Source organism: Lampetra planeri, chromosome 53 (assembly GCF_965212315.1).
Source record: "Lampetra planeri chromosome 53, kcLamPlan1.2.h2, whole genome shotgun sequence".
NCBI lineage: Eukaryota > Metazoa > Chordata > Hyperoartia > Petromyzontiformes > Petromyzontidae > Lampetra > Lampetra planeri.
This window is the reverse complement of record NC_136159.1, coordinates 7209764-7230425: the sequence shown is the minus strand read 5'-3', so window position 1 is coordinate 7230425 and position 20662 is coordinate 7209764. Positions and strand designations below refer to the sequence as shown.

Below are 20662 nucleotides of genomic sequence, written 5' to 3'. Positions count from 1 at the left end.
GCAGGGCAATATTTTCACGTTGTGTGTTGGTGTGTTTTGCGTTAGCAAGGCAATGTTTTGATGTTGCGTGTTCGTGCGTTTTCTCGCCGCACCGACGTTCCCCGCGCAAATGTAAATATTTCTCCTGCACAGTATTCATGCCGCAGCCTGCCCCCCCCCCACTCTGAAAGGCTTCGGGGGTGGGGGGCACGACCCCTGGGTTGAGAACTGCTGGCTTAACCGGTGCGTTGATCGTAAGTAAAAAAAAATCTGGTTTAGATGTGCCAGCGGTAAAGGGGGAGCCAAAACGTACAACGCGCCATGATGGTTTCGCCGTTCGCTGTGCTCACCCGTTTGCCGGGCTTCGAAGGGCTCCCCGCGAGCTGCTGATGAGCGCTGTTGGCGCTTTTCGCCCGGCGGGACTGCGCCGACAGATGCTTCAGTTTTCCTACAAGGAGAAGAAAATATGAATTTAGATCGCTGTGCTAAATCGAGAAGGGTAACATCCGTGATTCAAGCATCAAGTTATTTTGTTTAACCAGCTGAGAACTCATCTGCAAGTGACCCAGTCACCAAAATGAGAAGAGCAAAAAAACCATTAAAACAAGTACAACAATAATCCAAATGTACCGTCATTTATCAATCTACTGCTGAATAATAATAAATAAAAACTCCCCACAGTGTTGGACATGGTAGTTGCTTGACCATACTTCACCACGATCAGCAGCGCTATTCAGGACTGTTTCAGATATCACTCACCTCTGATTTTAGCCGTGTGCGGGAATCTAACTCACGTCACCAGGTTCACAGCGTGCTAACCACTGCACCATCAGTGCCACCACTCTCACATCCTCCCCCCCTCCCCAACAGATAAATAAAAGTGAAATTCCCTCTATTTAAGCAGCAAAGCTTCGCTGAGTCTCAAGACTTTTCAGGTGGGTCCTGATTTTGGCATGTTTGGTCAATTCCATGAGTGTTTGGCTTCATGTGGGACAAAACTGGAGCACTCCAAGAACACCCACACAACGAGTGTTTAGCTGCCCTTACTTGCACAGAATTTGGGGGGGAGGGGAGCAGTGGTGCAGCGGTTAGTGTGCTGCGTCCTGAGCGATGAACCCTGCGACTTGAGTTTGATTCCCAGTCAAGGCTGACATCAGTTGCTCTCCGTCAACAACGCGTTCATCAACCGCACTGCCTTGAAAGTGAGACGGCGCACAAGAGGCGACGCGTCGGGCATCGGCCCCTGCTGCACCGCGGCCACCTCTTGCGACGGGGCCTCAGAGATGGCCGCATTTGCCACGCGACTATCCGTTGCAACTCGGTACCGACCGTTCTCTTGACACTCGCAGACGTGCTTAGACCTCGTCCGTCAATTGCTGTTCGTAACCCACCTTTTGGTGAAACTGAACGTTGAGAATAATTTATTTATTTATTAATTATATGAATTTCAGTAGGTCAGAATTTTACTCCCGTGTTCTGTATATACGTACCCTACATTTGTGTGAAAGACAAATCTGTACCATGTACACTTTATTGTGAGATCCTCTCATTTCACTTGCTTCTCAATAAAAGCTGCCTCCCTTGGGTGGCCAACACCACCTCCCGGCCACATTTGTCTCCTTAGTGCTGATATGTTTACACAACGCAACCACATATAATTCACCCAACATGACCGGTACGGTGTGGGAAGGCCTTCATCAAACAAGTGGAAGAACGGCTGTAAATTATTATCACTATTATATGCATCGTCACACCGGTTAATATCAGGTTTTTTCTCAGAATAACAGCAACATTATTGACCAGGTTAATTGCGCGAACAAAAACAGGACCACGGACACTTTGACAAGTGCAGCAGCACATTTGTAGGGCAATATCGCCCTCTGCTGGCCACGAAAGCACACTGCAGTGATGCCATGAACTGTGCCAATAAACTCGATACATTCCTTAATAGCCGCGTGGCTCTAAAAAGGAAAAATAGATAATCAGCGACGTTTTTGGAAATGGCCCTTCTTCATAATACACATGTCAACTCGGCGACAGTGTTCTGAAATTGAGGCACGAGAGAAAAAAACATCGGCAATGAGACGAATCGTCACATTTTGGGGGTGACGATTTGATGTAAAAATCAGACATTTTTCGTCAATTTTTTTACCGTCTCAAATGTATAGTTTCTTGGATTTGTTTTTAACCACCTCATTTGTCGAGTTCCACCTGCTACATTCACGTAAATGCCACGCGAACGTTACGTTACGAGCCTATATTGGTTAACTCTCAAAGTAGCGGTGGGGAGGTTTTATGAGTTACTGATCAAAGATGATTGCGGTGAAAAATATACAAATCTTCAAGGGGGCCGGTTCCGTTTCTCGTCCTCGCTGCTCCTCACCCGTCGAGGAGGGCCCAGTGACGCGGTGCCCCCACGAGCCGCAAACGCTTCGCCAAGTGAGCCGTTGGCTCCGAGAAGCAGCGAGCGCAAACGTTGCAACCCTTCACCCTCCCCACTGCGCGTAGGTTAACCATCGTTGCACTTTAATAGACTGATTTACATGTGTTTCGCATTATCAGTGTTTCATTTTACCCGGGACTTTCACAATAAGATTTTTTTTTTGGGTTAGATCGCGTGAATATAAATGTGTCGTTAAACCCGCCACCACCCGACACGGCCAACTACTAAGGTTTGTCACGTAAACAGAACGTGCCAATGCGTTAATAGTTCAGCACACCGGTGTGTTGGAGAGTAAACTCACTAAATGTATAATTCGAGTACGTTTTGACCGGTAATATTATTTAAATTAATAAGCCGATGTGTTAAACCAGGACTTCCCTTACACAATCACCCCTGAAAATCTAGAGTTACTTGCACTTTCAAAAGAATGCCTGTGCCGTATATGCAACATGCAGTGGCGATGCTTAAACACCGTCAGCGCTGACATCAAATCGATGTGACGCGTAAAATTATCGCGGTTGTGCTGTTGTCAAGCTCTCCAACGAGTTTTTGGGTTGTGTCGCTGTGCGGCCTTGGCGCAATATTCCACGTCCTCCGCAGCTCCACGTGCCGCGCAACTTCTTCGGGAACTGAATACGTCATGAGCTGAATTCAGATTCAGTTGCTGAAGAAGTTCCCGGCACGCGGAGCTGAATGTCGGACGTCATGCCGAACAACAACACGCGGCACGACCCATCCCGTTCCCCCCCCGCCCCCACCTCGAGTCGTCCAGCGATACTGAACATTTGTCGGACAATATCGTCCTCTGCTGGCCAAGAAAGAAGCGCTCTGCTGGAGTAATTGCATGAACTATGCCAAAACAGGGCGTTCAGAAACCTAGACGTGAAGCAAATCACCGCCTACAGCAAAATATTATTAATTGTAATTTTTTTTGGTGGGGGGGGGGGGGGTCGTAATTTGAATCAAGAATCGATTATCTTTCATTCTGCCAGCGAAAACTGAATTCAGTATGGATCCTTGCAGTCACGAAAACTTCCAAGTCTAGAATGAATTCAGTTGCCAACGAAGCTCCCTGGACGTGGAACGAAAACGTCGAGACGTCGTGCCCGCATGACAACAGCAACAACAACAAACAACACACGCTGCGACCCGAATGCGCATCACTGGCAAGGAGGAGGAAGAATAAGTAGGGGGGCGGGGGTGTGGGGGTTGGTGTCTACTACAGCACCCCCTGGTGGATGCACTAAACAAGGGGACAGCTTCACACGTGGGTGGTAAGAGTCGCGCAGCAGGTTAATGTGGTCACGCGTGACGATCCGTGAGAATTGGACGTGCGAACACACATCACTCTGTGGGCGATAATGGTAACACGTGCGGCACTCACACGGACGCAGGGGTGGTGGTGGGGGTGGGGGTGGTCGGGGTGGTGGGGGGGGGTGGCGGGGGGGGTGGGGGTGGTAGGCCAAGCCACCACTGTCGCCCCCACCACAAGCAACCAGCCCGGTCGACTGTGGTGAACCCATTAACACCACAGGGTGTTATGTTAGCACGTGAAGCGCCCTGTGACAATTGTATTGTGAAGGGCACTACGTTAAACAAAGTTCGATTGATTACGGTGGACAGAGAGAACTTGTTATTTCAACCTCTGGATTGCATGTCTGACCATGGCAGCATTCATTTTAGAAATCATCTTTAATTTCTAAATGTATTTTTTTTTTACTTTAGGGATGTAACTTTTTATATTATCTTTGTTGCTTATAAGGCACTCCGGAAAAGAAAGATGCACCCCAATTTGTGGGGTCTTTTTGAAAGTAAAAATAAATGCTGATAACATGTAGAGTGATTATCACGTGAAGAATGCGGTAACGGTGGAAGTGGCTGTGGCTGTGGGGTGACGACAGAATTGTTCACTTTTTTTGCTTGCAGATAATAGGGGCGAAAAGTGCGTCTTGTGATCTGGAGAACGGGGGCACAGATGACGATGTGGGGCAACGAACCCTCCTCGTCGCGGCTCTCCAGCGGGACGCTCCATGCGATGAGGTTCCGTGCCGTTCTCCCCTCCTCGGCGACGATGCGGCGCACCTTGTCGTGGCTGTTGGAGCGCTGGAACGATGCCTGCTGCCATTGCGGCAAAACACAACGGCACGCACACGCGGGTCAGCGCTGCGTACACTGCCAGCGACGCTGCCCGCATCGCACTCGTCGCCGCCGCCGCCATTCTAAATAGCACCCATGGCCATCATCATTGTTCTACATCACAACCATCATCATCATTGCTCTACATCACAACCATCATCATTGTTCTACATCACAACCATCATCATCTCATCGTTCAACATCACAACGATCATCATCATCGTTCTACATCACAACACTCATCATCATCATCATGGCCCAGCGGTACGACATTTGCCGTTTGTTGCAAACGCCCAGATGTTCAAACACATTTATGCAATGTAAAATAGGGTACTAGTTAATTAATTGTTCAATTCTGGCAGGCAGCCCTGGTTAATGCTGAGTGTGAATTAACCACAGTATACAAACCGTCCGCTTCACAGGAAACGGTAAATATTCCGCAGCTTTCGTTCTTTCGAAGAGTAGGGCATTGAGTACAACTTTACCAAATTAGAAAAATCACTAGTCATTAATGACTCCACAAGACATTCATATGCTCATTCTTTAAGCCATGCGTCTTAGTGTGATTCCAAGTATTCACCCCTTCATGGTTCATTGCAAACATTTGAACCACAAACTATGTATTATTGTGTGGTTAATGCAGACTTGATGTCTTGCAATAGGTGTTTGTACATCTAAACACATGTTCATGCCAGAAAGAATAAAGCCGTTTTTAAATCCTTTATATTAAGTTCGCTTGCTTGCTTAGGACCGTGCAAATCTTTCGGTCGTTTTTTAACCCACTTCCCGTGACCCAATCGAGCTGACATTTTCCACACAGACTCGTTGTGCGTGACAATTAACGTTCGTGAAAAAAAATTCCAAAATTTTACACTTTTTAGGACAAAAATATTATATTTAATTACCAATTGCTTAATGGTGCAATGCAATCATCTGACCCATAGGTGGCAGCCATCTCAAGCCAGAGGACGAGAGGACTAGCCGCCACGCATATAAAGGATTTATAGTGAAAAACTTTGTTTTTACGGGTTATACTTATTCAGAATCTTGATGTCGTACTGCCAAAAGGGGTCCCATAGGGATAAGAGTGGAAGACAATTGAGCAAGGTTATGAGAATGTAGGAATAAGAGACCACGGTAGGGTATGCCATGTGAGGAAAGAAGCAAACAGAAACAAGTATAACCCGTAAAAACAAAGTTTTTCACTATAAATCCTTTATATGCGTGGCGGCTAGAGTCCTCTCGTCCTCTGGCTGGAGATGGCTGCCACCTATGGGTCAGGTGATTGCTTTGCACCATTAAGCAATTGGTAATTAAATATTATATTTTTGTCCTAAAAAGTGTAAAATTTTGGAAAAAAAAATTTCACGAACATTGTCACGCACAATGAGTCTGTGTGGAAAATGTCAGCTCGATTGGATCACGGGAAGTGGGTTAAAAAACGACCGAAAGATTTGCACGGTCGTAAGCAAGCAAGCGAACTTAATATAAAGGATTTAAAAAGTGTTTTGACCTGCAGTCTGGTGGTTCAACAGTCAGGAAGAGACAACAAGTAAACCCGTAAAAACAAAGTTTTTCACTATAAATCCTTTATATGTGTGGCGGCTAGAGTCCTCTCGTCCTCTGGCTTGAGATGGCTGCCACCTATGGGTCAGATGATTGTCTGCCACCATTAAGCAATTGGTAATTAAATATTTAATTTGTTTTCCCTAAACAGTGTAAAATTTTGGAGACGTCGTGCCCGCACGACAACAGCAACAACAACAAACAACACACGCTGCGACCCGAATGCGCATCACTGGCAAGGAGGAGGAAGAATAAGTAGGGGGGGGGGTGTGGGGGTTGGTGTCTACTACAGCACCCCCTGGTGGATGCACTAAACAAGGGGACAGCTTCACACGTGGGTGGCAAGAGTCGCGCAGCAGCTGCCACCATTAAGCAATTGGTAATTAAATATTTAATTTGTTTTCCATAAACAGTGTAAAATTTTGGATTTTTTTTTCACGAAAATTAATCGTCACACACAACGAGTCTGTGTGGAAAATGTCAGCTCGATTGGATCACGGGAAGTGGGTTAAAACACGAGCGAAAGATTTGCATGGTCCTAAGCAAGCGAACTTAATATAAAGGATTTAAAAATATATTCGCCTGTGGAGGACGCGGGGATCGATCCCGCGACCTTTGGCATGGGAAGCGAGGGCGCTACCAACTGCGCTACTCCGCCACGGCCTGTGGAGGGGTTACGCTCTGGGCTCTTACACTCTGACGTTCAGCCAAAGCCATGAATAAGTTCTATTTGAATATATGTAAAATATTTTTTTTTTGCCTAAAAAGTGTAAAATTTTGGGAATTTTTTTTCACGAACAATAATTGTCTGGCACAACGAGTCTGTGTGGAAAATGTCAGCTCGATTGGATCACGGGAAGTGGGTTAAAAAACGACCGAAAGATTTGCACGGTCCTAAGCAAGCAAGCAAGCACGCAAGCAAGCAAGCAAGCACGCAAGCAAGCAAGCATGCAAGCAAGCGAAATTAATTTAAAGGATTTAAAAAGTCCGTGTCTGATAGACCGAATCCTCAACATGAGTGTACGAATCAATGAGTGAAGTTTACGGTAACAATAACCATGGTAGTAGAATTAGAAGAGTGATATAAGGGGGTGACTTGACCAATGATGAAGTGACGGGAGACAAACATCCGAATAAAGTTCCCTCCAGATAACACTGGTCAACACACTTTTTCTGGCATAAGGTATTCCAACGGCTTTAAGGTAATTTTGGGGTGCTGATTCCAAATCTGGCATCAGTATTTGTCTATCACATCAGGTTTTTGAGATATAAAATATTGCATTTTCAATAAAAACTGCTGAATAAAAATATAAAATAAATGTGGATATCTACATAAATTATATTATAAACACACTATCCTAAAAATACAGCACCATATTTTAACACTAAAGCAGTCACTGACTCGCAACAACTTGCAATCATAAGTGACAGAGTTAATTTCGGGTAAAATCAATGAAAATGGAGTATGCCGATAGCATAAAAATGAGATGTGATAGAGCAAATCTGAGATCAGATTTGGAATCAGCACCCTGAAATTAGTCTAAAATAGCTGCAAAAGTCCAGGCCAGAAAAAAATGTTTTTTTTTTGTTGACCAGTGTAATCAGTCTTGAGACTCAGTAATGTTCTCCTGAATTCATAAATAAATCACGTTATTGTAATTTTGCTAATCCCTCGGTGTTGGGGTTCAGGGGCTTCATAAATAAATGGTTTGTGCTGAATTCAACATCTTTCACATTACCAAGCGAAGAAAACATTTGGCAAAAATCCTTTAGTAACATTTTGCCTGTGTGCTGATACACGCCGACGGGCAGCCTGCCAAAGGCCCTTTGTGAATTCTTCCGCAGACAGTTTTGCCGCACATTGTACCAATGACAAGGCAAAATACGGAAAGCCATGGCAACCTGAGGACATCCCCGACACAAATCTCACTTAATGTAACCAAAACAATCACAGTATTCTCTGGATTACAGGATGCTCTGGAAAGTAAAACGCGCCGGATATGTGCCAGGTGTCTCTAGTTACGTAAATCTGGTGACGCACATCGACCAAATTATACAGGAACACACACACACACTCCAAATTGTGCTTCAAAACACTTTTTGCCGTGAAATTTAAATTACCGTAATATTTGAAAGCCCCACATTCTATGTTTCTTCATTCCCCTCCACCTGTGTCCACCCTCAAGTAGAAATGTGCACAGCACAGCTAGTCTATCGGCAGGTTGCGTGTGGTGCATTAAGCATGGCAGAGCAGGCCAAATTCCCTCTAGAGGGGCTCTCCAGAGCTCTCTCTAGTGGAGGGCCTTCCGTCAGCAGCCACGTAAGCAATTGCAGGGCTGCAGTTTTTTGCAGGGCTGCAAGATACTACGCATCGATCGGTTCAAAAACACAACCATGACATCACTGTTAGCGACGACGCAAGCATAGCATATTAACTCTGATCGCACTCTTCGAGCTACTCAAGCCAAGAAAAAACTTTGCCCCTGGAAATACCTACAGAGAAAAAGTAAAGCCTCTGGGGAAGGTCCTCTTCTGCATCTTCTGACATGACCGAAGCCCGCAATACCGCCGAGCCCTGGCAAGTCCAGCCGGGCAACATTCGGCGAACATCGCCCCTCGCTTTAAGCGTCAATTACGAAGTGGCTTGGTGAAAACAAGTCCCACTGAGCGACAATTAAAGAGTGAATGACAAGCAGGCAATTTAACGCTGGGCCCAACGTGGATTTCCAAAGACTCACGTCAGCTGCGATTAAAGACGTTCTTAATAACGAAGCGCAACCTTGGGAGAAGGCGGAGGATGAGGAGTACGCACTGGCACAGCGGAACACCGATGGACAGCGAGCGAGCGCGACTATGAACGCCGCAAGCGTCTCCATAACAAGATGCGGATTAAGGCAGAATGCCGGTTAGGACGGCGCTGCATCGCTGCCCCGACTCTGCGTGGTCCCTCTGATATTATTTAAGTGCGTCTAAGCATACGTTACGCTTAAGGATTCAAGGCACGCGGCGTTGTCTGGCAAGCTCACAAACCCCGTGGCCAAAGCACCACACATCAGCAGATCTGTCGTTGGGAGGCGACAGAGATTAACCTAAGATGAAAGTGTATGCGTGCTCAGTTGTATGTTAAGTGGAACAGTCAACTGTCGGTCATCTCATCTGTGCTCGTGGATTAACTGCCGTCATGCAAACACGTAGTCAGTATATTTATGCACGTGTACTGATTCTTGTATAAGCTGCTCCTCAATCATAGAGGGGCCAGTAACTCGGTGCCCATGCATGGGACCACCAATGTTAGCGAGTCAACCGATTAACTTTATGATACAAAACACCGCAACTCTAGAGCAAAACAATGTTTTAACAGCCCGAGCTACGTATTTTTTGCATCATCCACGTGTTTTATTTTACCGGGCTGCTCCAGATGACTGTTAACAGTAATTACCAATGTGATTTATCAGCTGTGGACACGCATGATATCCGCCAACTTAGCATGTTGGTAAAAGTGTTACTGAAGACCCTGGATGTACAATTTAGGTGAACGTGAATGACGCCCTGAACACGAATTAAATAATTGCTGATAGGTTTCTGTGTGTTTAAAAATGAATGAATCCACAAGTTATTCATTCAAAAAAATTGGCAAATGTTGCAGGCAATGGTCTACTATTCTTTAAATCTAAAGCCGCGAGGTGTTTAACGTTCTGTTTGAAGCGGACGGTGTGTATACTGTGGTTAATTCACACTCAGCATTAACCAGGGCTGCCTGCCGGATTTGAACAATGAACAAATTAACTAGTACTATACTCGTTGGTTCTTTCGGTGCACCCGAAACGTCGTAATTTATTTTATTTTCTACCTACGTGACTTTACCGACAGAACAAATAAGTATGGATTCCTGCTGTCACGAAAGCTTCAAATTAACTAGTACTATATTTTACGTTGCATATATGTGTCTAATCCAATCGTGTTAGGTCATCCTTTACAAAAGAAAGCCAAACTCTTCAAGTGCTATGCAAATTTGAATCCATAAATAACAATAACAAGATACTAGGAAAACCTCGCCTAACGCAGTGGAACAAAATTGAGTTGCGTCCGACATAATCACCCCTTCCCTCTTTGTTTAACTAATTCTACCTGATTACAGCCCTTGTTATTGTAATAAAGAACGCAGAGTCGCTCTGCATTTCTTTTGTATGTGTGGACACTTTTAATGTCACCTCGAACCCGCACCCCGACACTTTAACACTGTCACTAGAACCCTAATGATCCACCACCATCTAGGCGTCTGCATGACGGACGTCCCGAACGAATATAAGATACAAGTTGCAAATGCATGTATGTTGAACTTCTACGTAGGCAAACCGTGCTTATAGGAGGCGTAAAGAATTTGCGTTGTTGCTGTTGTTCTCGTGAGCATGTTGCTCATTCATGAGACCTGTTAGGTTTTTTTCGGTAAAGTCACGTAGGTAAAAAAATAATACAAATAAAATTATAATCAATGAAAATAAATCAAATGAAACCTAACAGTATGAATCCTTGCAGTCAAGAAATCTTCAATTCTAGCATTTACTCTTAATTTTAGAACTTTCGTGACTGCAGGAATTATTATTTGTTTCTTTCGGTTAAGTCACGTCTAAAGATAAAATAATAAATTAATAAATTAAATAATTATTTTATTTAATCTAGCATTTACTCTTACTGGCAATAAAACAGACATTAATATGTTCAAACAGCAAATAAGATGCCTTTTGTAAGGAATCAAGTCTGCATAAACCACACGTACTTTTGGTGAACATGCAAAAAAACATGTTCTGGTAATATATGCATGATATATATAATGAAAAAATGCATTATATATTATGCATAGTCTGTGACCTAAAACGGTTGGATGAAACACATTTATGATGTAGGCCAATCCATTTCAAAGACAATGCATCAATGATCGGAGCATGTTAACCACAAGTACTCTGTACGGTTAATGCAGTACTTGATTTCTTCGCAAAAGGTCATCTATTTTGGTGTTTCAACATCATAACACAACTCCTGTTTTATTGCCAGAAAGGGTCTTGTTTCGTGTTGCCGATTTTCCGTCCAAGCGTCTGCATGACAGACGTCCTCAACGATTAGAGAGAAAGAAACAGACACGTGTGGAAATGATTGCATTTTTGCAATTGTGCGTCGGCGTGATGTGTGTCACATTTTATCGCACGGACTCAAACGGAGTAAATCCATCGCTCTCGCCTGTCTAACAAGAGTACAGTATCATCATCATTAGACCTCCCCTTTGCCAGTACCAAAGTATAATAATTGGGTTTTTCCCCTTTTTTCTGGCAACAAAACTGAAACCTTTTTACGAGGAATCATGTGTGCATGAACCATAATACTTGTGGTCAAAATGCAACCAAAAACACACACTCTCATAATATATGAATTGCCCTTGAAACTGATTGGTCCACACCAAGGGACGGCTTTCTTTTGAGCCTCGTCTCAAACGGTGCTAGACCAGATGAGTACAGGTCAAAGACAATTCACCATCAAAGTAATGAAGGCTCGGGGTATAAGCATCTACATCATTAGATCTCCTTTGCCAGTACTAAGCCTACCCCGTGCTAGCAACGTCAAAGGGCACGTGAAGTCAACCCGCGTTCGGCTGGGTTTTCACTTAATTCATAACTCAGTTTAACACAGAAAGGTCTAGGTGATGATCTATAATTTTTTGGAGGGCCCTGCTACATTTGGGCTGTTAGGCTAAGTCTATGGTCAATTCACTGCTGGATGAAGGCCTCCCCCCCCCCCCCTAAGATGCCACCACCTCTCACAATCCTGCGACGGCTTTCTTTTGAGCCTCGTCTCAAACGGTGCTAGACCAGAGGTCGCCAAAAGGCGTACAGCTCAAAGACAATTCACCATCAAAGTAATGAGGGCTCTGGGTATAAGCATCTACATCATTAGATCTCCTTTGCCAGTACTAAGCAGACCCCGTGCTAGCAACGTCAAAGGGCACGTGAAGTCAAACCGCGTTCGGCTGGGTTTTCACTTAATTCGTAACTCAGTTTCACACGGAAAAAAGTCTGGCTGATGATATATAATTTTTTGGAGGGCCCTACTGCATTTGGGCTGTTAGGCTAAGTAAGTCCATGGTTTTACAATCGTCGGCCATGGTCCATCCACTACTGGATGAAAGCCTCCCCCCAAGATTCCACCACACGCAGCAAACGCGAATAATGCCTCGCGTAGTGTGTTAAAGCACAGTTATATCACACAATTAACATTACTGCGAATTAGAAGTAAGATTCACTCAAAAGATAAAAGATTATTAATGAACAACCACTGTGACCACAAAACCACAAAGATCTCTTGCATCTGTAACGTGAACTGACAGACACCATCTCGATGCCAGTGTTGTTCTAATTGCGTTGACCCCATGAACGACAACTATGACTAAATAACATTAATATCAATCATATATACTCTGCAAATCCTCGTCCAGTCCCAATACTTGTTTTGCAAAAAGGTGCTACTGCTGCCGCTACACATTTTAATGCTAGCCTTAATTCTAATGAATGTTTTACCGGATGATTGGACGTGCAATAACGATTAAGGCAACGCGCACACCTTTACGATTTAAACACAAATGTATTCGCATTTAGATGTTAAGATTATTCACCGAATCCGCGGATGAGATTTTAATCTCATAACCACCGATACGGCTACGCAACCTCCAACACCATAGCGCCACTTACACACGATGCCTGTGTAAACTCTAAAACACCGCATAGCTACCAAAAGAAACACATTTAAATCACACACGTTTCAGAGGTGAACGTTTCAACATATTTGTTTATCTGACCACGGTCATCATTATCTCCCAAATATTTTTTCAAGGCCTCGAGACACCGTCTCCCCGTTCCTGTCCTGGCCGGCAAACCCGTTGCCTCTCCCGGCCGCCGTTTCAGGCGAGGCCGTAGGCTTCGGCCCGTGTCTCCGCGGGGATCGGCTTACCATCACTTTGGCGGCAGTCATTGCTTCTCTTCTTGTTATTCTCAGTTTCTCTCGCACTCGCGGCTCTCCTGAAATGTTCCCGGCACGGCTGCCATTGTTATCCTACGTTTTAGAATGATTGCAACGTTGCCTGTCGCGATATTATTGGTGGTGGTGAATATTCCGTGAGTGAACGATAGCCCCCCCACTGTCTTGACAGTAAAATGACAATACCCGCTTTACCTATAAATTAACATATCACCTTACCCCGCTATCAAATTGCACTTTTTAAAAACATACATGTAAATTATATTTTTTTCAACATTCAAAGAACATTCTAGAATATTTTCCAATATGTAAAGGTGCAGCCCTGCAATTCCCTACTCATGCCACTGCTGGCAGAAGAACCAACCCAATAGAGGAAGCTCCAGAGAGCCGCTGTCAATGGAATTTGGCCTACTCTTCCACGATGGTCAGAAATCTTGGAAGAGGTGTGGGTACTCACACTTTACCCCACACCGCACGGGCCCTGCCGATCGACTGGCGTAGCCATGTACATTGCTGAGTGGACAGAAACGGGAGGGGATGTAAGAAACGTCACGTGCCGCGCCGGGAGATCGGATTGAAACGATGAGCCTTTCATTGCAAGTTTCGGTGTGCTGATCTCTACAATTGACACTACGGACACATCCCAATAAATGCTTGGTCATTATCCATACATTAAAAACCCGTGAGCCTGTGGTCGAAATTCCAAATTGCCATGGTAAACCACACGGTGATTAACGTTATCTTATACCACTTAGCAAAGTCATCTTTTGCCCGTGGTGGAAATTCTAAATTGCCATGGTAAACCACACGGTAATGAACGTTATCTCCTCCCACTTGGAAAAGTAATCTCCAGCCCGTGGTGGAAATTCTAAATTGCCACGGTAAACTACACGGTGATTAACATTAGCTTTATTTTTGTGATTTCGAAAACGTTATGGTTTAGCCATATTTGCTTGTTGTAGTCTAGAGTTAGACTGATAACTTTAATCTAAATTGTCTTATGGTTATTTTTTTACTTGCATCCCACTGGGATTTTTGCACACAGTGTTGATCTACGGTACTTTTTCTGTAAGACTTTTCTGTTTTTTCCTGGATTTATCTGTTGCGCGTAGTCACTTTAAGATGTTTCTTGTTCATATTTTAGTTTGTTGCGGTTGCACCCAATTCACGAGCCGCATGGCTCACAGGGCTATACCTAATACATGAACTGAACTGATCTCCTCCCACTTGGCAAAGTCATCTCCAGCTTCGGAGTGAACAGTCACTGCTATGCTGGTCTAGGGACAGGGACACATCGCCAGAAGTTGATGATGGAGTATTGGTCGAGATTAACGGTGAACGTGCAAGGCAACGTAGGGAAAACATTGCCTGCGAGGACGTCCAACAGAGATAGAGCGGTGAGATTATTTATACGCGTCCCGTTGCCGTGAGAAATGGCAATGAGTGTGGGGAGGGCCTTGCTCTAGGAATGGATCGATCGTGGCCGATGATTATTGGGTGCATGTCACCTAGCCCTCAACAACAACAAAAAACTTTAATTCATGAACATTACAAATTTACCGTCGTTATAAAACTGCACACACAAACGTGATTTTAGGTCAAAATTCATTTAAATATGTATTATTACCTTACCGTAAACAATACAATCTCAACCGTCTGAAATGACACGCAAGACTCAGGATGCTTTCTAAACTACAGTGAATTGTATCACAGAGCATGGCAGGGATCAGTCGACTGACGATAGACTGAAAGTTGAAATCACCTACAGTACACTTTTGGCGTCAATTATTCTGGCCCCTTTAAAAAAATTACAGCTGTCCCCACATCCTGCCTACTGAAGGCAGGAAACCCCCGACAAGCCACGCCCGCCCAGAGTCACAAATCTGTAAACGTCACAAAGCCCCGCGAATCAGAATATAAAATTTTCTGTGGGAAACCGATGTCCAAAAACCTCTTTTTCACAGATGTCCGATTAGTCAATGGCACCGACAATACTGGTAGGAACCTCCTGCTTACACCAGCCCACAGGGGATTATTGTGTCCGTCGTGCAGGGAGGGGCTGGGTGGGGAGGGGAGGGTGGGGAGGGGCTGGATGGGGAGGGTGGGGCTGGGTGGAGAGGGGCTGGGTGGGGAGGGTGGGTAGGGGCTGGGTGGGGAGGGTGGGGCTGGGTGGGGGGTGGGGCTGGGTGGGGAGGGGCTGGTCACCCCGTGGTGCCCTTATAAAACTCAACGTTTAACCTACTCACGCCGGATTGTGCCCGCCCTCACAGTCGGGCATATTTGCGGAATACACCACGCCGCCGTTGACCCTGGCCATTGACCGAGCAACCCAACGTTCCTACCAGCTCCCTCCGCAGGAATGTGTTCGGCAGCGTCATCGATTACTTAATAATCGGATATCTCGACTCTTAACCACAAGCCAGCCAGATCTGCACTGCGCCCTGCTAGCCAGCAGGGGGCAGTGCAGTCACGTGTTTACACAGGTCAGGAGTACAAATTAACTGGGATGTGGGTTTTCAAGAAGAAAGAAAACCCACGTGTAGATTTACCATAATTGACAGCAACCTTTATCAACCCACTGCTGGATCAGAATCAGAGTATTTATTTATACTGGAGGAATCCCATTAGCTATTTTTCACAGAGTCCCCATGCCGTGTTGGTCACGGCGTTTGCTTGACCATATTTCACCACGCCGAACAGGGCTGGTTAAGTCAGTGAAGGGGGGAGGGCTGGTTACCGTTCAAAAAAACAATCGCCACTAATTGTTAGCCATGGCTGGGAATCGAACCCTGATGACCGGGTTAATATCACATACCTGTCAAAAAACCCTTATCAGTGCCCACCTTATTACAGACCAATTCAGACATTATTGGTCACCCCGTGCCCTTATACATCTCAACGTTCATCCTGCAAAGTCCCATCACAAGGGAGATGCACAAACAAAAATACAAAATTATGTTTTTTTTGCCCCGTATTGAAACGGCTGTACGCCGTATGGACGTGAAAAGTGAATTTCCCTCTATAAGAATACGGGGTAAACCGTATGGGTTGACAGGTATGATATCACAGTGTGTGACCCGCTGTCACCGCTCCACGCCACTCATGAATTCGCGTCCTTTATTGAATAAAGGTGACAATTGAGACCACGGTGACGAAGAGACACCACTCATGAACATACAAAGAGCCCATTTGTCACTCCACTGCTGGATGAGTGCCTTCTCTCTATAACGCGTGCGTGGTTTCTTGCAATCACTCAACATTGCACCCCAAAGCTCAACAAAATTAATATTTTTACGAATAAATTGTCTTAACTGTCAGAATTTCCTGGATATTGATATATGTGGCTGGTGCTATGTTTGTTTTGTAATTACAAGATCGTTCCTGCTGACACCACTCTTGCTGCAGTACTCTTCAATCTGTCTTGCACGTTCCAAGTTCTCGTGAGTGGCTACGAGAGGGCATTTGGCCTACTCTTCCACGCCAGTCAGAAAGTCTCGAAAGAGGCGTGAGTAACCCACCACAATCAACTTGGCGACCGACTGTGCTTGCAACGCAACATTCATGATCAATTTGGTCGACACAAATGAAAAATTATTCATAATCTCTATGCCACCAACTTAATAACATCTCCATTATTGTTTAGTTGTTACCAATCAACATCACTTGCACCAAAGGCAAAGATCCCCCCCCCCTTTTATAGCCTTTAACACCTTTTAGGGCAAGTGCTGTTTAGCGAGTAGCACCTACAAAGGCCGGCACGGCAACACGAACGAAACAGTGGAAAACGCCACGCCGGATTTGTCTCTCCCCAGCGCTTAATGCTGTCCACACCACCACACCAAGTACTCGTTTCAAGTCTGAGCCGACCTAGGGGAGGCCCGGGATCGTCTCGAATATTCGCCGGTGACCGATCACGAGCGGGAAATCCAACTCGGTTCGCCCGGTTCGGCGATTTGTGCCAACGCACTGCTGGATGAAGGGGGGACGGCTTTATCCACGACATGTAGGTAGTATGGGGGGGTTCTGACCATACTTCACCACGCTTGTCAGTGCGGGGTTGAACACGTGCCAGCATGACCCTTGCTGTGCTTTCAACCCCGCTCTGAACCCAGCGTGGTGCCCTACGTAGCCACTGCGGTACAGTACAACAGTGTCATTGACTGTCCTGTCACACACACACACACCAGTGCCTATAACACCTGTTATTCATTCAAGTTGTCAGTAACACCACGACTACAGCAGCACTGTTCTGTGATGCCCAACAGCTTTCACCACCGCTCTGAACCCAGCGTGGTCCCTCACGTGGGGAGTGGGGGGGGTGAGGCCTTCATCCAGCAGTGGATTGAACTTGACCAGAATCTCAGAAAGAGATGTGGGGGGGGGGAGACATGGAACGCACGTGTGTGTGTGTTTAATACTCGGGCAATAAACGACTCCGCGTTTTATTAATGGAAGGGTAAAATTAAGAGAGAAACTCACAAGCATGCGACGTCTCCTTCCGTCCAAACGCATTTCCCGACTAATCATCGTTTAACGCAACTCACAACAAAAGGGCGCCCACCACCAAATTAATAAAAAATATTTCCACCGTCTTGGAATTTTCACGCGCCCGTCCGCCTCGCCATTGTTGTCACTGTGAGTTGACGAGAGGGACAATCGCCGCCCCCCTCTCTCTCCTCCTCCTCCTCAACAACAACAACTCAACAACTCTCTCCCTAGCCACAGCTCCCTCCCCAACACCACGACCGCTCTCTCTCCCCGCGACCACGGCAACGAGAACCACGCGGGTCACTCAAACAATGCCCCGTCAATGTTCGCCCGGAACGAGCGTCGCCATTGGGCACGCGGCGGGGAACCCCTCCCACCCACCACGTGACGTGGCGACTGCTGAGTGGCCAAGGAGCCAAGAAGGCGCGCGCCTTCTTGGCCACACCCCCTCGGCCCCCCCCCCAGCCTCCCCAGCCCCCCAGCCCCCCAGCCTCCCCCCCCAGCCTCCCCCAGCCCCCCCCCAGCCTCCCCCAGCCCCCCCCCAGCCCCCCCCAACCTCCCCCCCAGCTTCCCCACCCCCCCCCCAGCCTTCCCCAGCCCCCCCCCCCAGCCTCCCCCCAGCCCCCCCCCCCAGCCTCCCCCAGCCCCCCCCAGCCTTCCCCAGCCCCCCCCCCCCAGCCTCCCCCAGCCTCCCCCAGCCTCCCCCCCTGCTTCCCCAGCCCCCCCCCCCCCCAGACTCCCCCCCAGCCCCCCCCAGCCTCCCCCAGCCCCCCAGTCCCCGCGAGTGCGGGGACAATTGTAGGGAAGTTTACCCCCGGGGGGGGAGGGGGCGGGGGGGGAAACACGAGTATAAGACGCACCTTTGTGAAAGTTACGACTCACACGTACCGGAGTATAAGACGCACCTTTGTGAAAGTAACGACTCACACGTACCGGAGTATAAGACGCACCTTTGTGAAAGTTACGACTCACGCGTACCGGAGTATAAGACGCACCTTTGTGAAAGTTACGACTCACGCGTACTGGAGTATAAGACGCACCTTTGTGAAAGTTACGACTCACACGTACTGGAGTATAAGACGCACCTTTGTGAAAGTTACGACTCACGCGTACTGGAGTATAAGACGCACCTTTGTGAAAGTTACGACTCACGCGTACTGGAGTATAAGACGCACCTTTGTGAAAGTTACGACTCACACGTACCGGAGTATAAGACGCACCTTTGTGAAAGTTACGACTCACACGTACCGGAGTATAAGACGCACCTTTGTGAAAGTTACGACTCACACGTACCGGAGTATAAGACGCACCTTTGTGAAAGTTACGACTCACGCGTACTGGAGTATAAGACGCACCTTTGTGAAAGTTACGACTCACGCGTACTGGAGTATAAGACGCACCTTTGTGAAAGTTACGACTCACACGTACCGGAGTATAAGACGCACCTTTGTGAAAGTTACGACTCACACGTACCGGAGTATAAGACGCACCTTTGTGAAAGTTACGACTCACACGTACTGGAGTATAAGACGCACCTTTGTGAAAGTTACGACTCACACGTACCGGAGTATAAGACGCACCTTTGTGAAAGTTACGACTCACACGTACCGGAGTATAAGACGCACCTTTGTGAAAGTTACGACTCACACGTACTGGAGTATAAGACGCACCTTTGTGAAAGTTACGACTCACACGTACCGGAGTATAAGACGCACCTTTGTGAAAGTTACGACTCACGCGTACCGGAGTATAAGACGCACCTTTGTGAAAGTTACGACTCACACGTACTGGAGTATAAGACGCACCTTTGTGAAAGTTACGACTCACACGTACCGGAGTATAAGACGCACCTTTGTGAAAGTTACGACTCACACGTACCGGAGTATAAGACGCACCTTTGTGAAAGTTACGACTCACGCGTACCGGAGTATAAGACGCACCTTTGTGAAAGTTACGACTCACACGTACCGGAGTATAAGACGCACCTTTGTGAAAGTTACGACTCACGCGTACCGGAGTATAAGACGCACCTTTGTGAAAGTTACGACTCACACGTACCGGAGTATAAAACGCACCTTTGTGAAAGTTACGACTCACACGTACTGGAGTATAAGACGCACCTTTGTGAAAGTAACGACTCACGCGTATCGGAGTATAAGACGCACCTTTGTGAAAGTTACGACTCACACGTACTGGAGTATAAGACGCACCTTTGTGAAAGTTACGACTCACACGTACTGGAGTATAAGACGCACCTTTGTGAAAGTTACGACTCACGCGTACCGGAGTATAAGACGCACCTTTGTGAAAGTTAAGACGAACTCTTCCAACACAAAATTACTGGAGCCAAGTTACGCAAAAATGTGGTCTCATGCATATCTACCGGATAACAAGACGCACCCTGGAAAGTAAGACGGACATCAGACTGCAGCACAGCGTCATAAACACATGCACATTTTGGTCTGCCACATATACCGGCTAATAAGCTGCACTCCCCGATTTTATTTTTATATTGCACAGGGAAAAGGTGCGTCTTATAACCCGGAGAATATGGTCGCGGTTAGGAAGGTCACCTTGAAGATGGAGCGATGAAATTAGCCGGCGTGCAGGGTGACAGATTCATCATAATCAGAACACGGCATTGCGAGAATTATCACTGGAGCCTGAGAAGGAAATGGAGTATGCACATATCGTGCGGAGGCTACATTTTTTGGCTTCAGATTCACGAATCGAATCGTGAGAGGCGAATGTAAAAATATATCGATCGTGTCAGCATTCTCGCAAATGTTCTGCCTTTGATTCACCGTCTGAACGACGACGAGACGTAGTACGGTGAACGTGGAACGTTTGTCCGACGGTTCCAACCACGTGCCAACATTGGCACGTTACCTGTTCATCCAGGATATCCCCCATGTCCAAACCCGAATGAGTATTTTTATTTACTTATTTATTTTTCGATTTAAAGCTTTCGTGACTGCAGGGATTCATCTTCTTGGTTCTTTCGGTAAAGTCACGTAGAAGGGAAGT

The 20662-nt window shown here is 46.4% G+C and overlaps 1 protein-coding gene across 5 annotated transcripts in view; it reads right to left on the bottom strand.

The window, feature by feature from the left end:
• Positions 1 to 17943, bottom strand: part of LOC144734938 (S phase cyclin A-associated protein in the endoplasmic reticulum-like) — a 229050-nt gene extending 211107 nt beyond the window's left edge. For 2 of the 5 annotated variants that reach the window (XM_078617403.1, XM_078617404.1), the window contains exons 1-3: positions 17627 to 17943; positions 4420 to 4537; positions 330 to 427 (exon numbers count right to left, since the gene is read on the bottom strand). In XM_078617403.1, coding sequence (XP_078473529.1) covers positions 330 to 427; positions 4420 to 4537; positions 17627 to 17674 — 264 coding nt within the window. In that variant the 5' untranslated portion in view covers positions 17675 to 17943. Of the gene's footprint in view, positions 1 to 329; positions 428 to 4419; positions 4541 to 13120; positions 13464 to 17626 lie in introns of those variants that run through there. The other 3 variants (XM_078617405.1, XM_078617406.1, XM_078617407.1) reach the window with 3 other exon arrangements.
• Positions 17944 to 20662: the final 2719 nt, after the last annotated feature.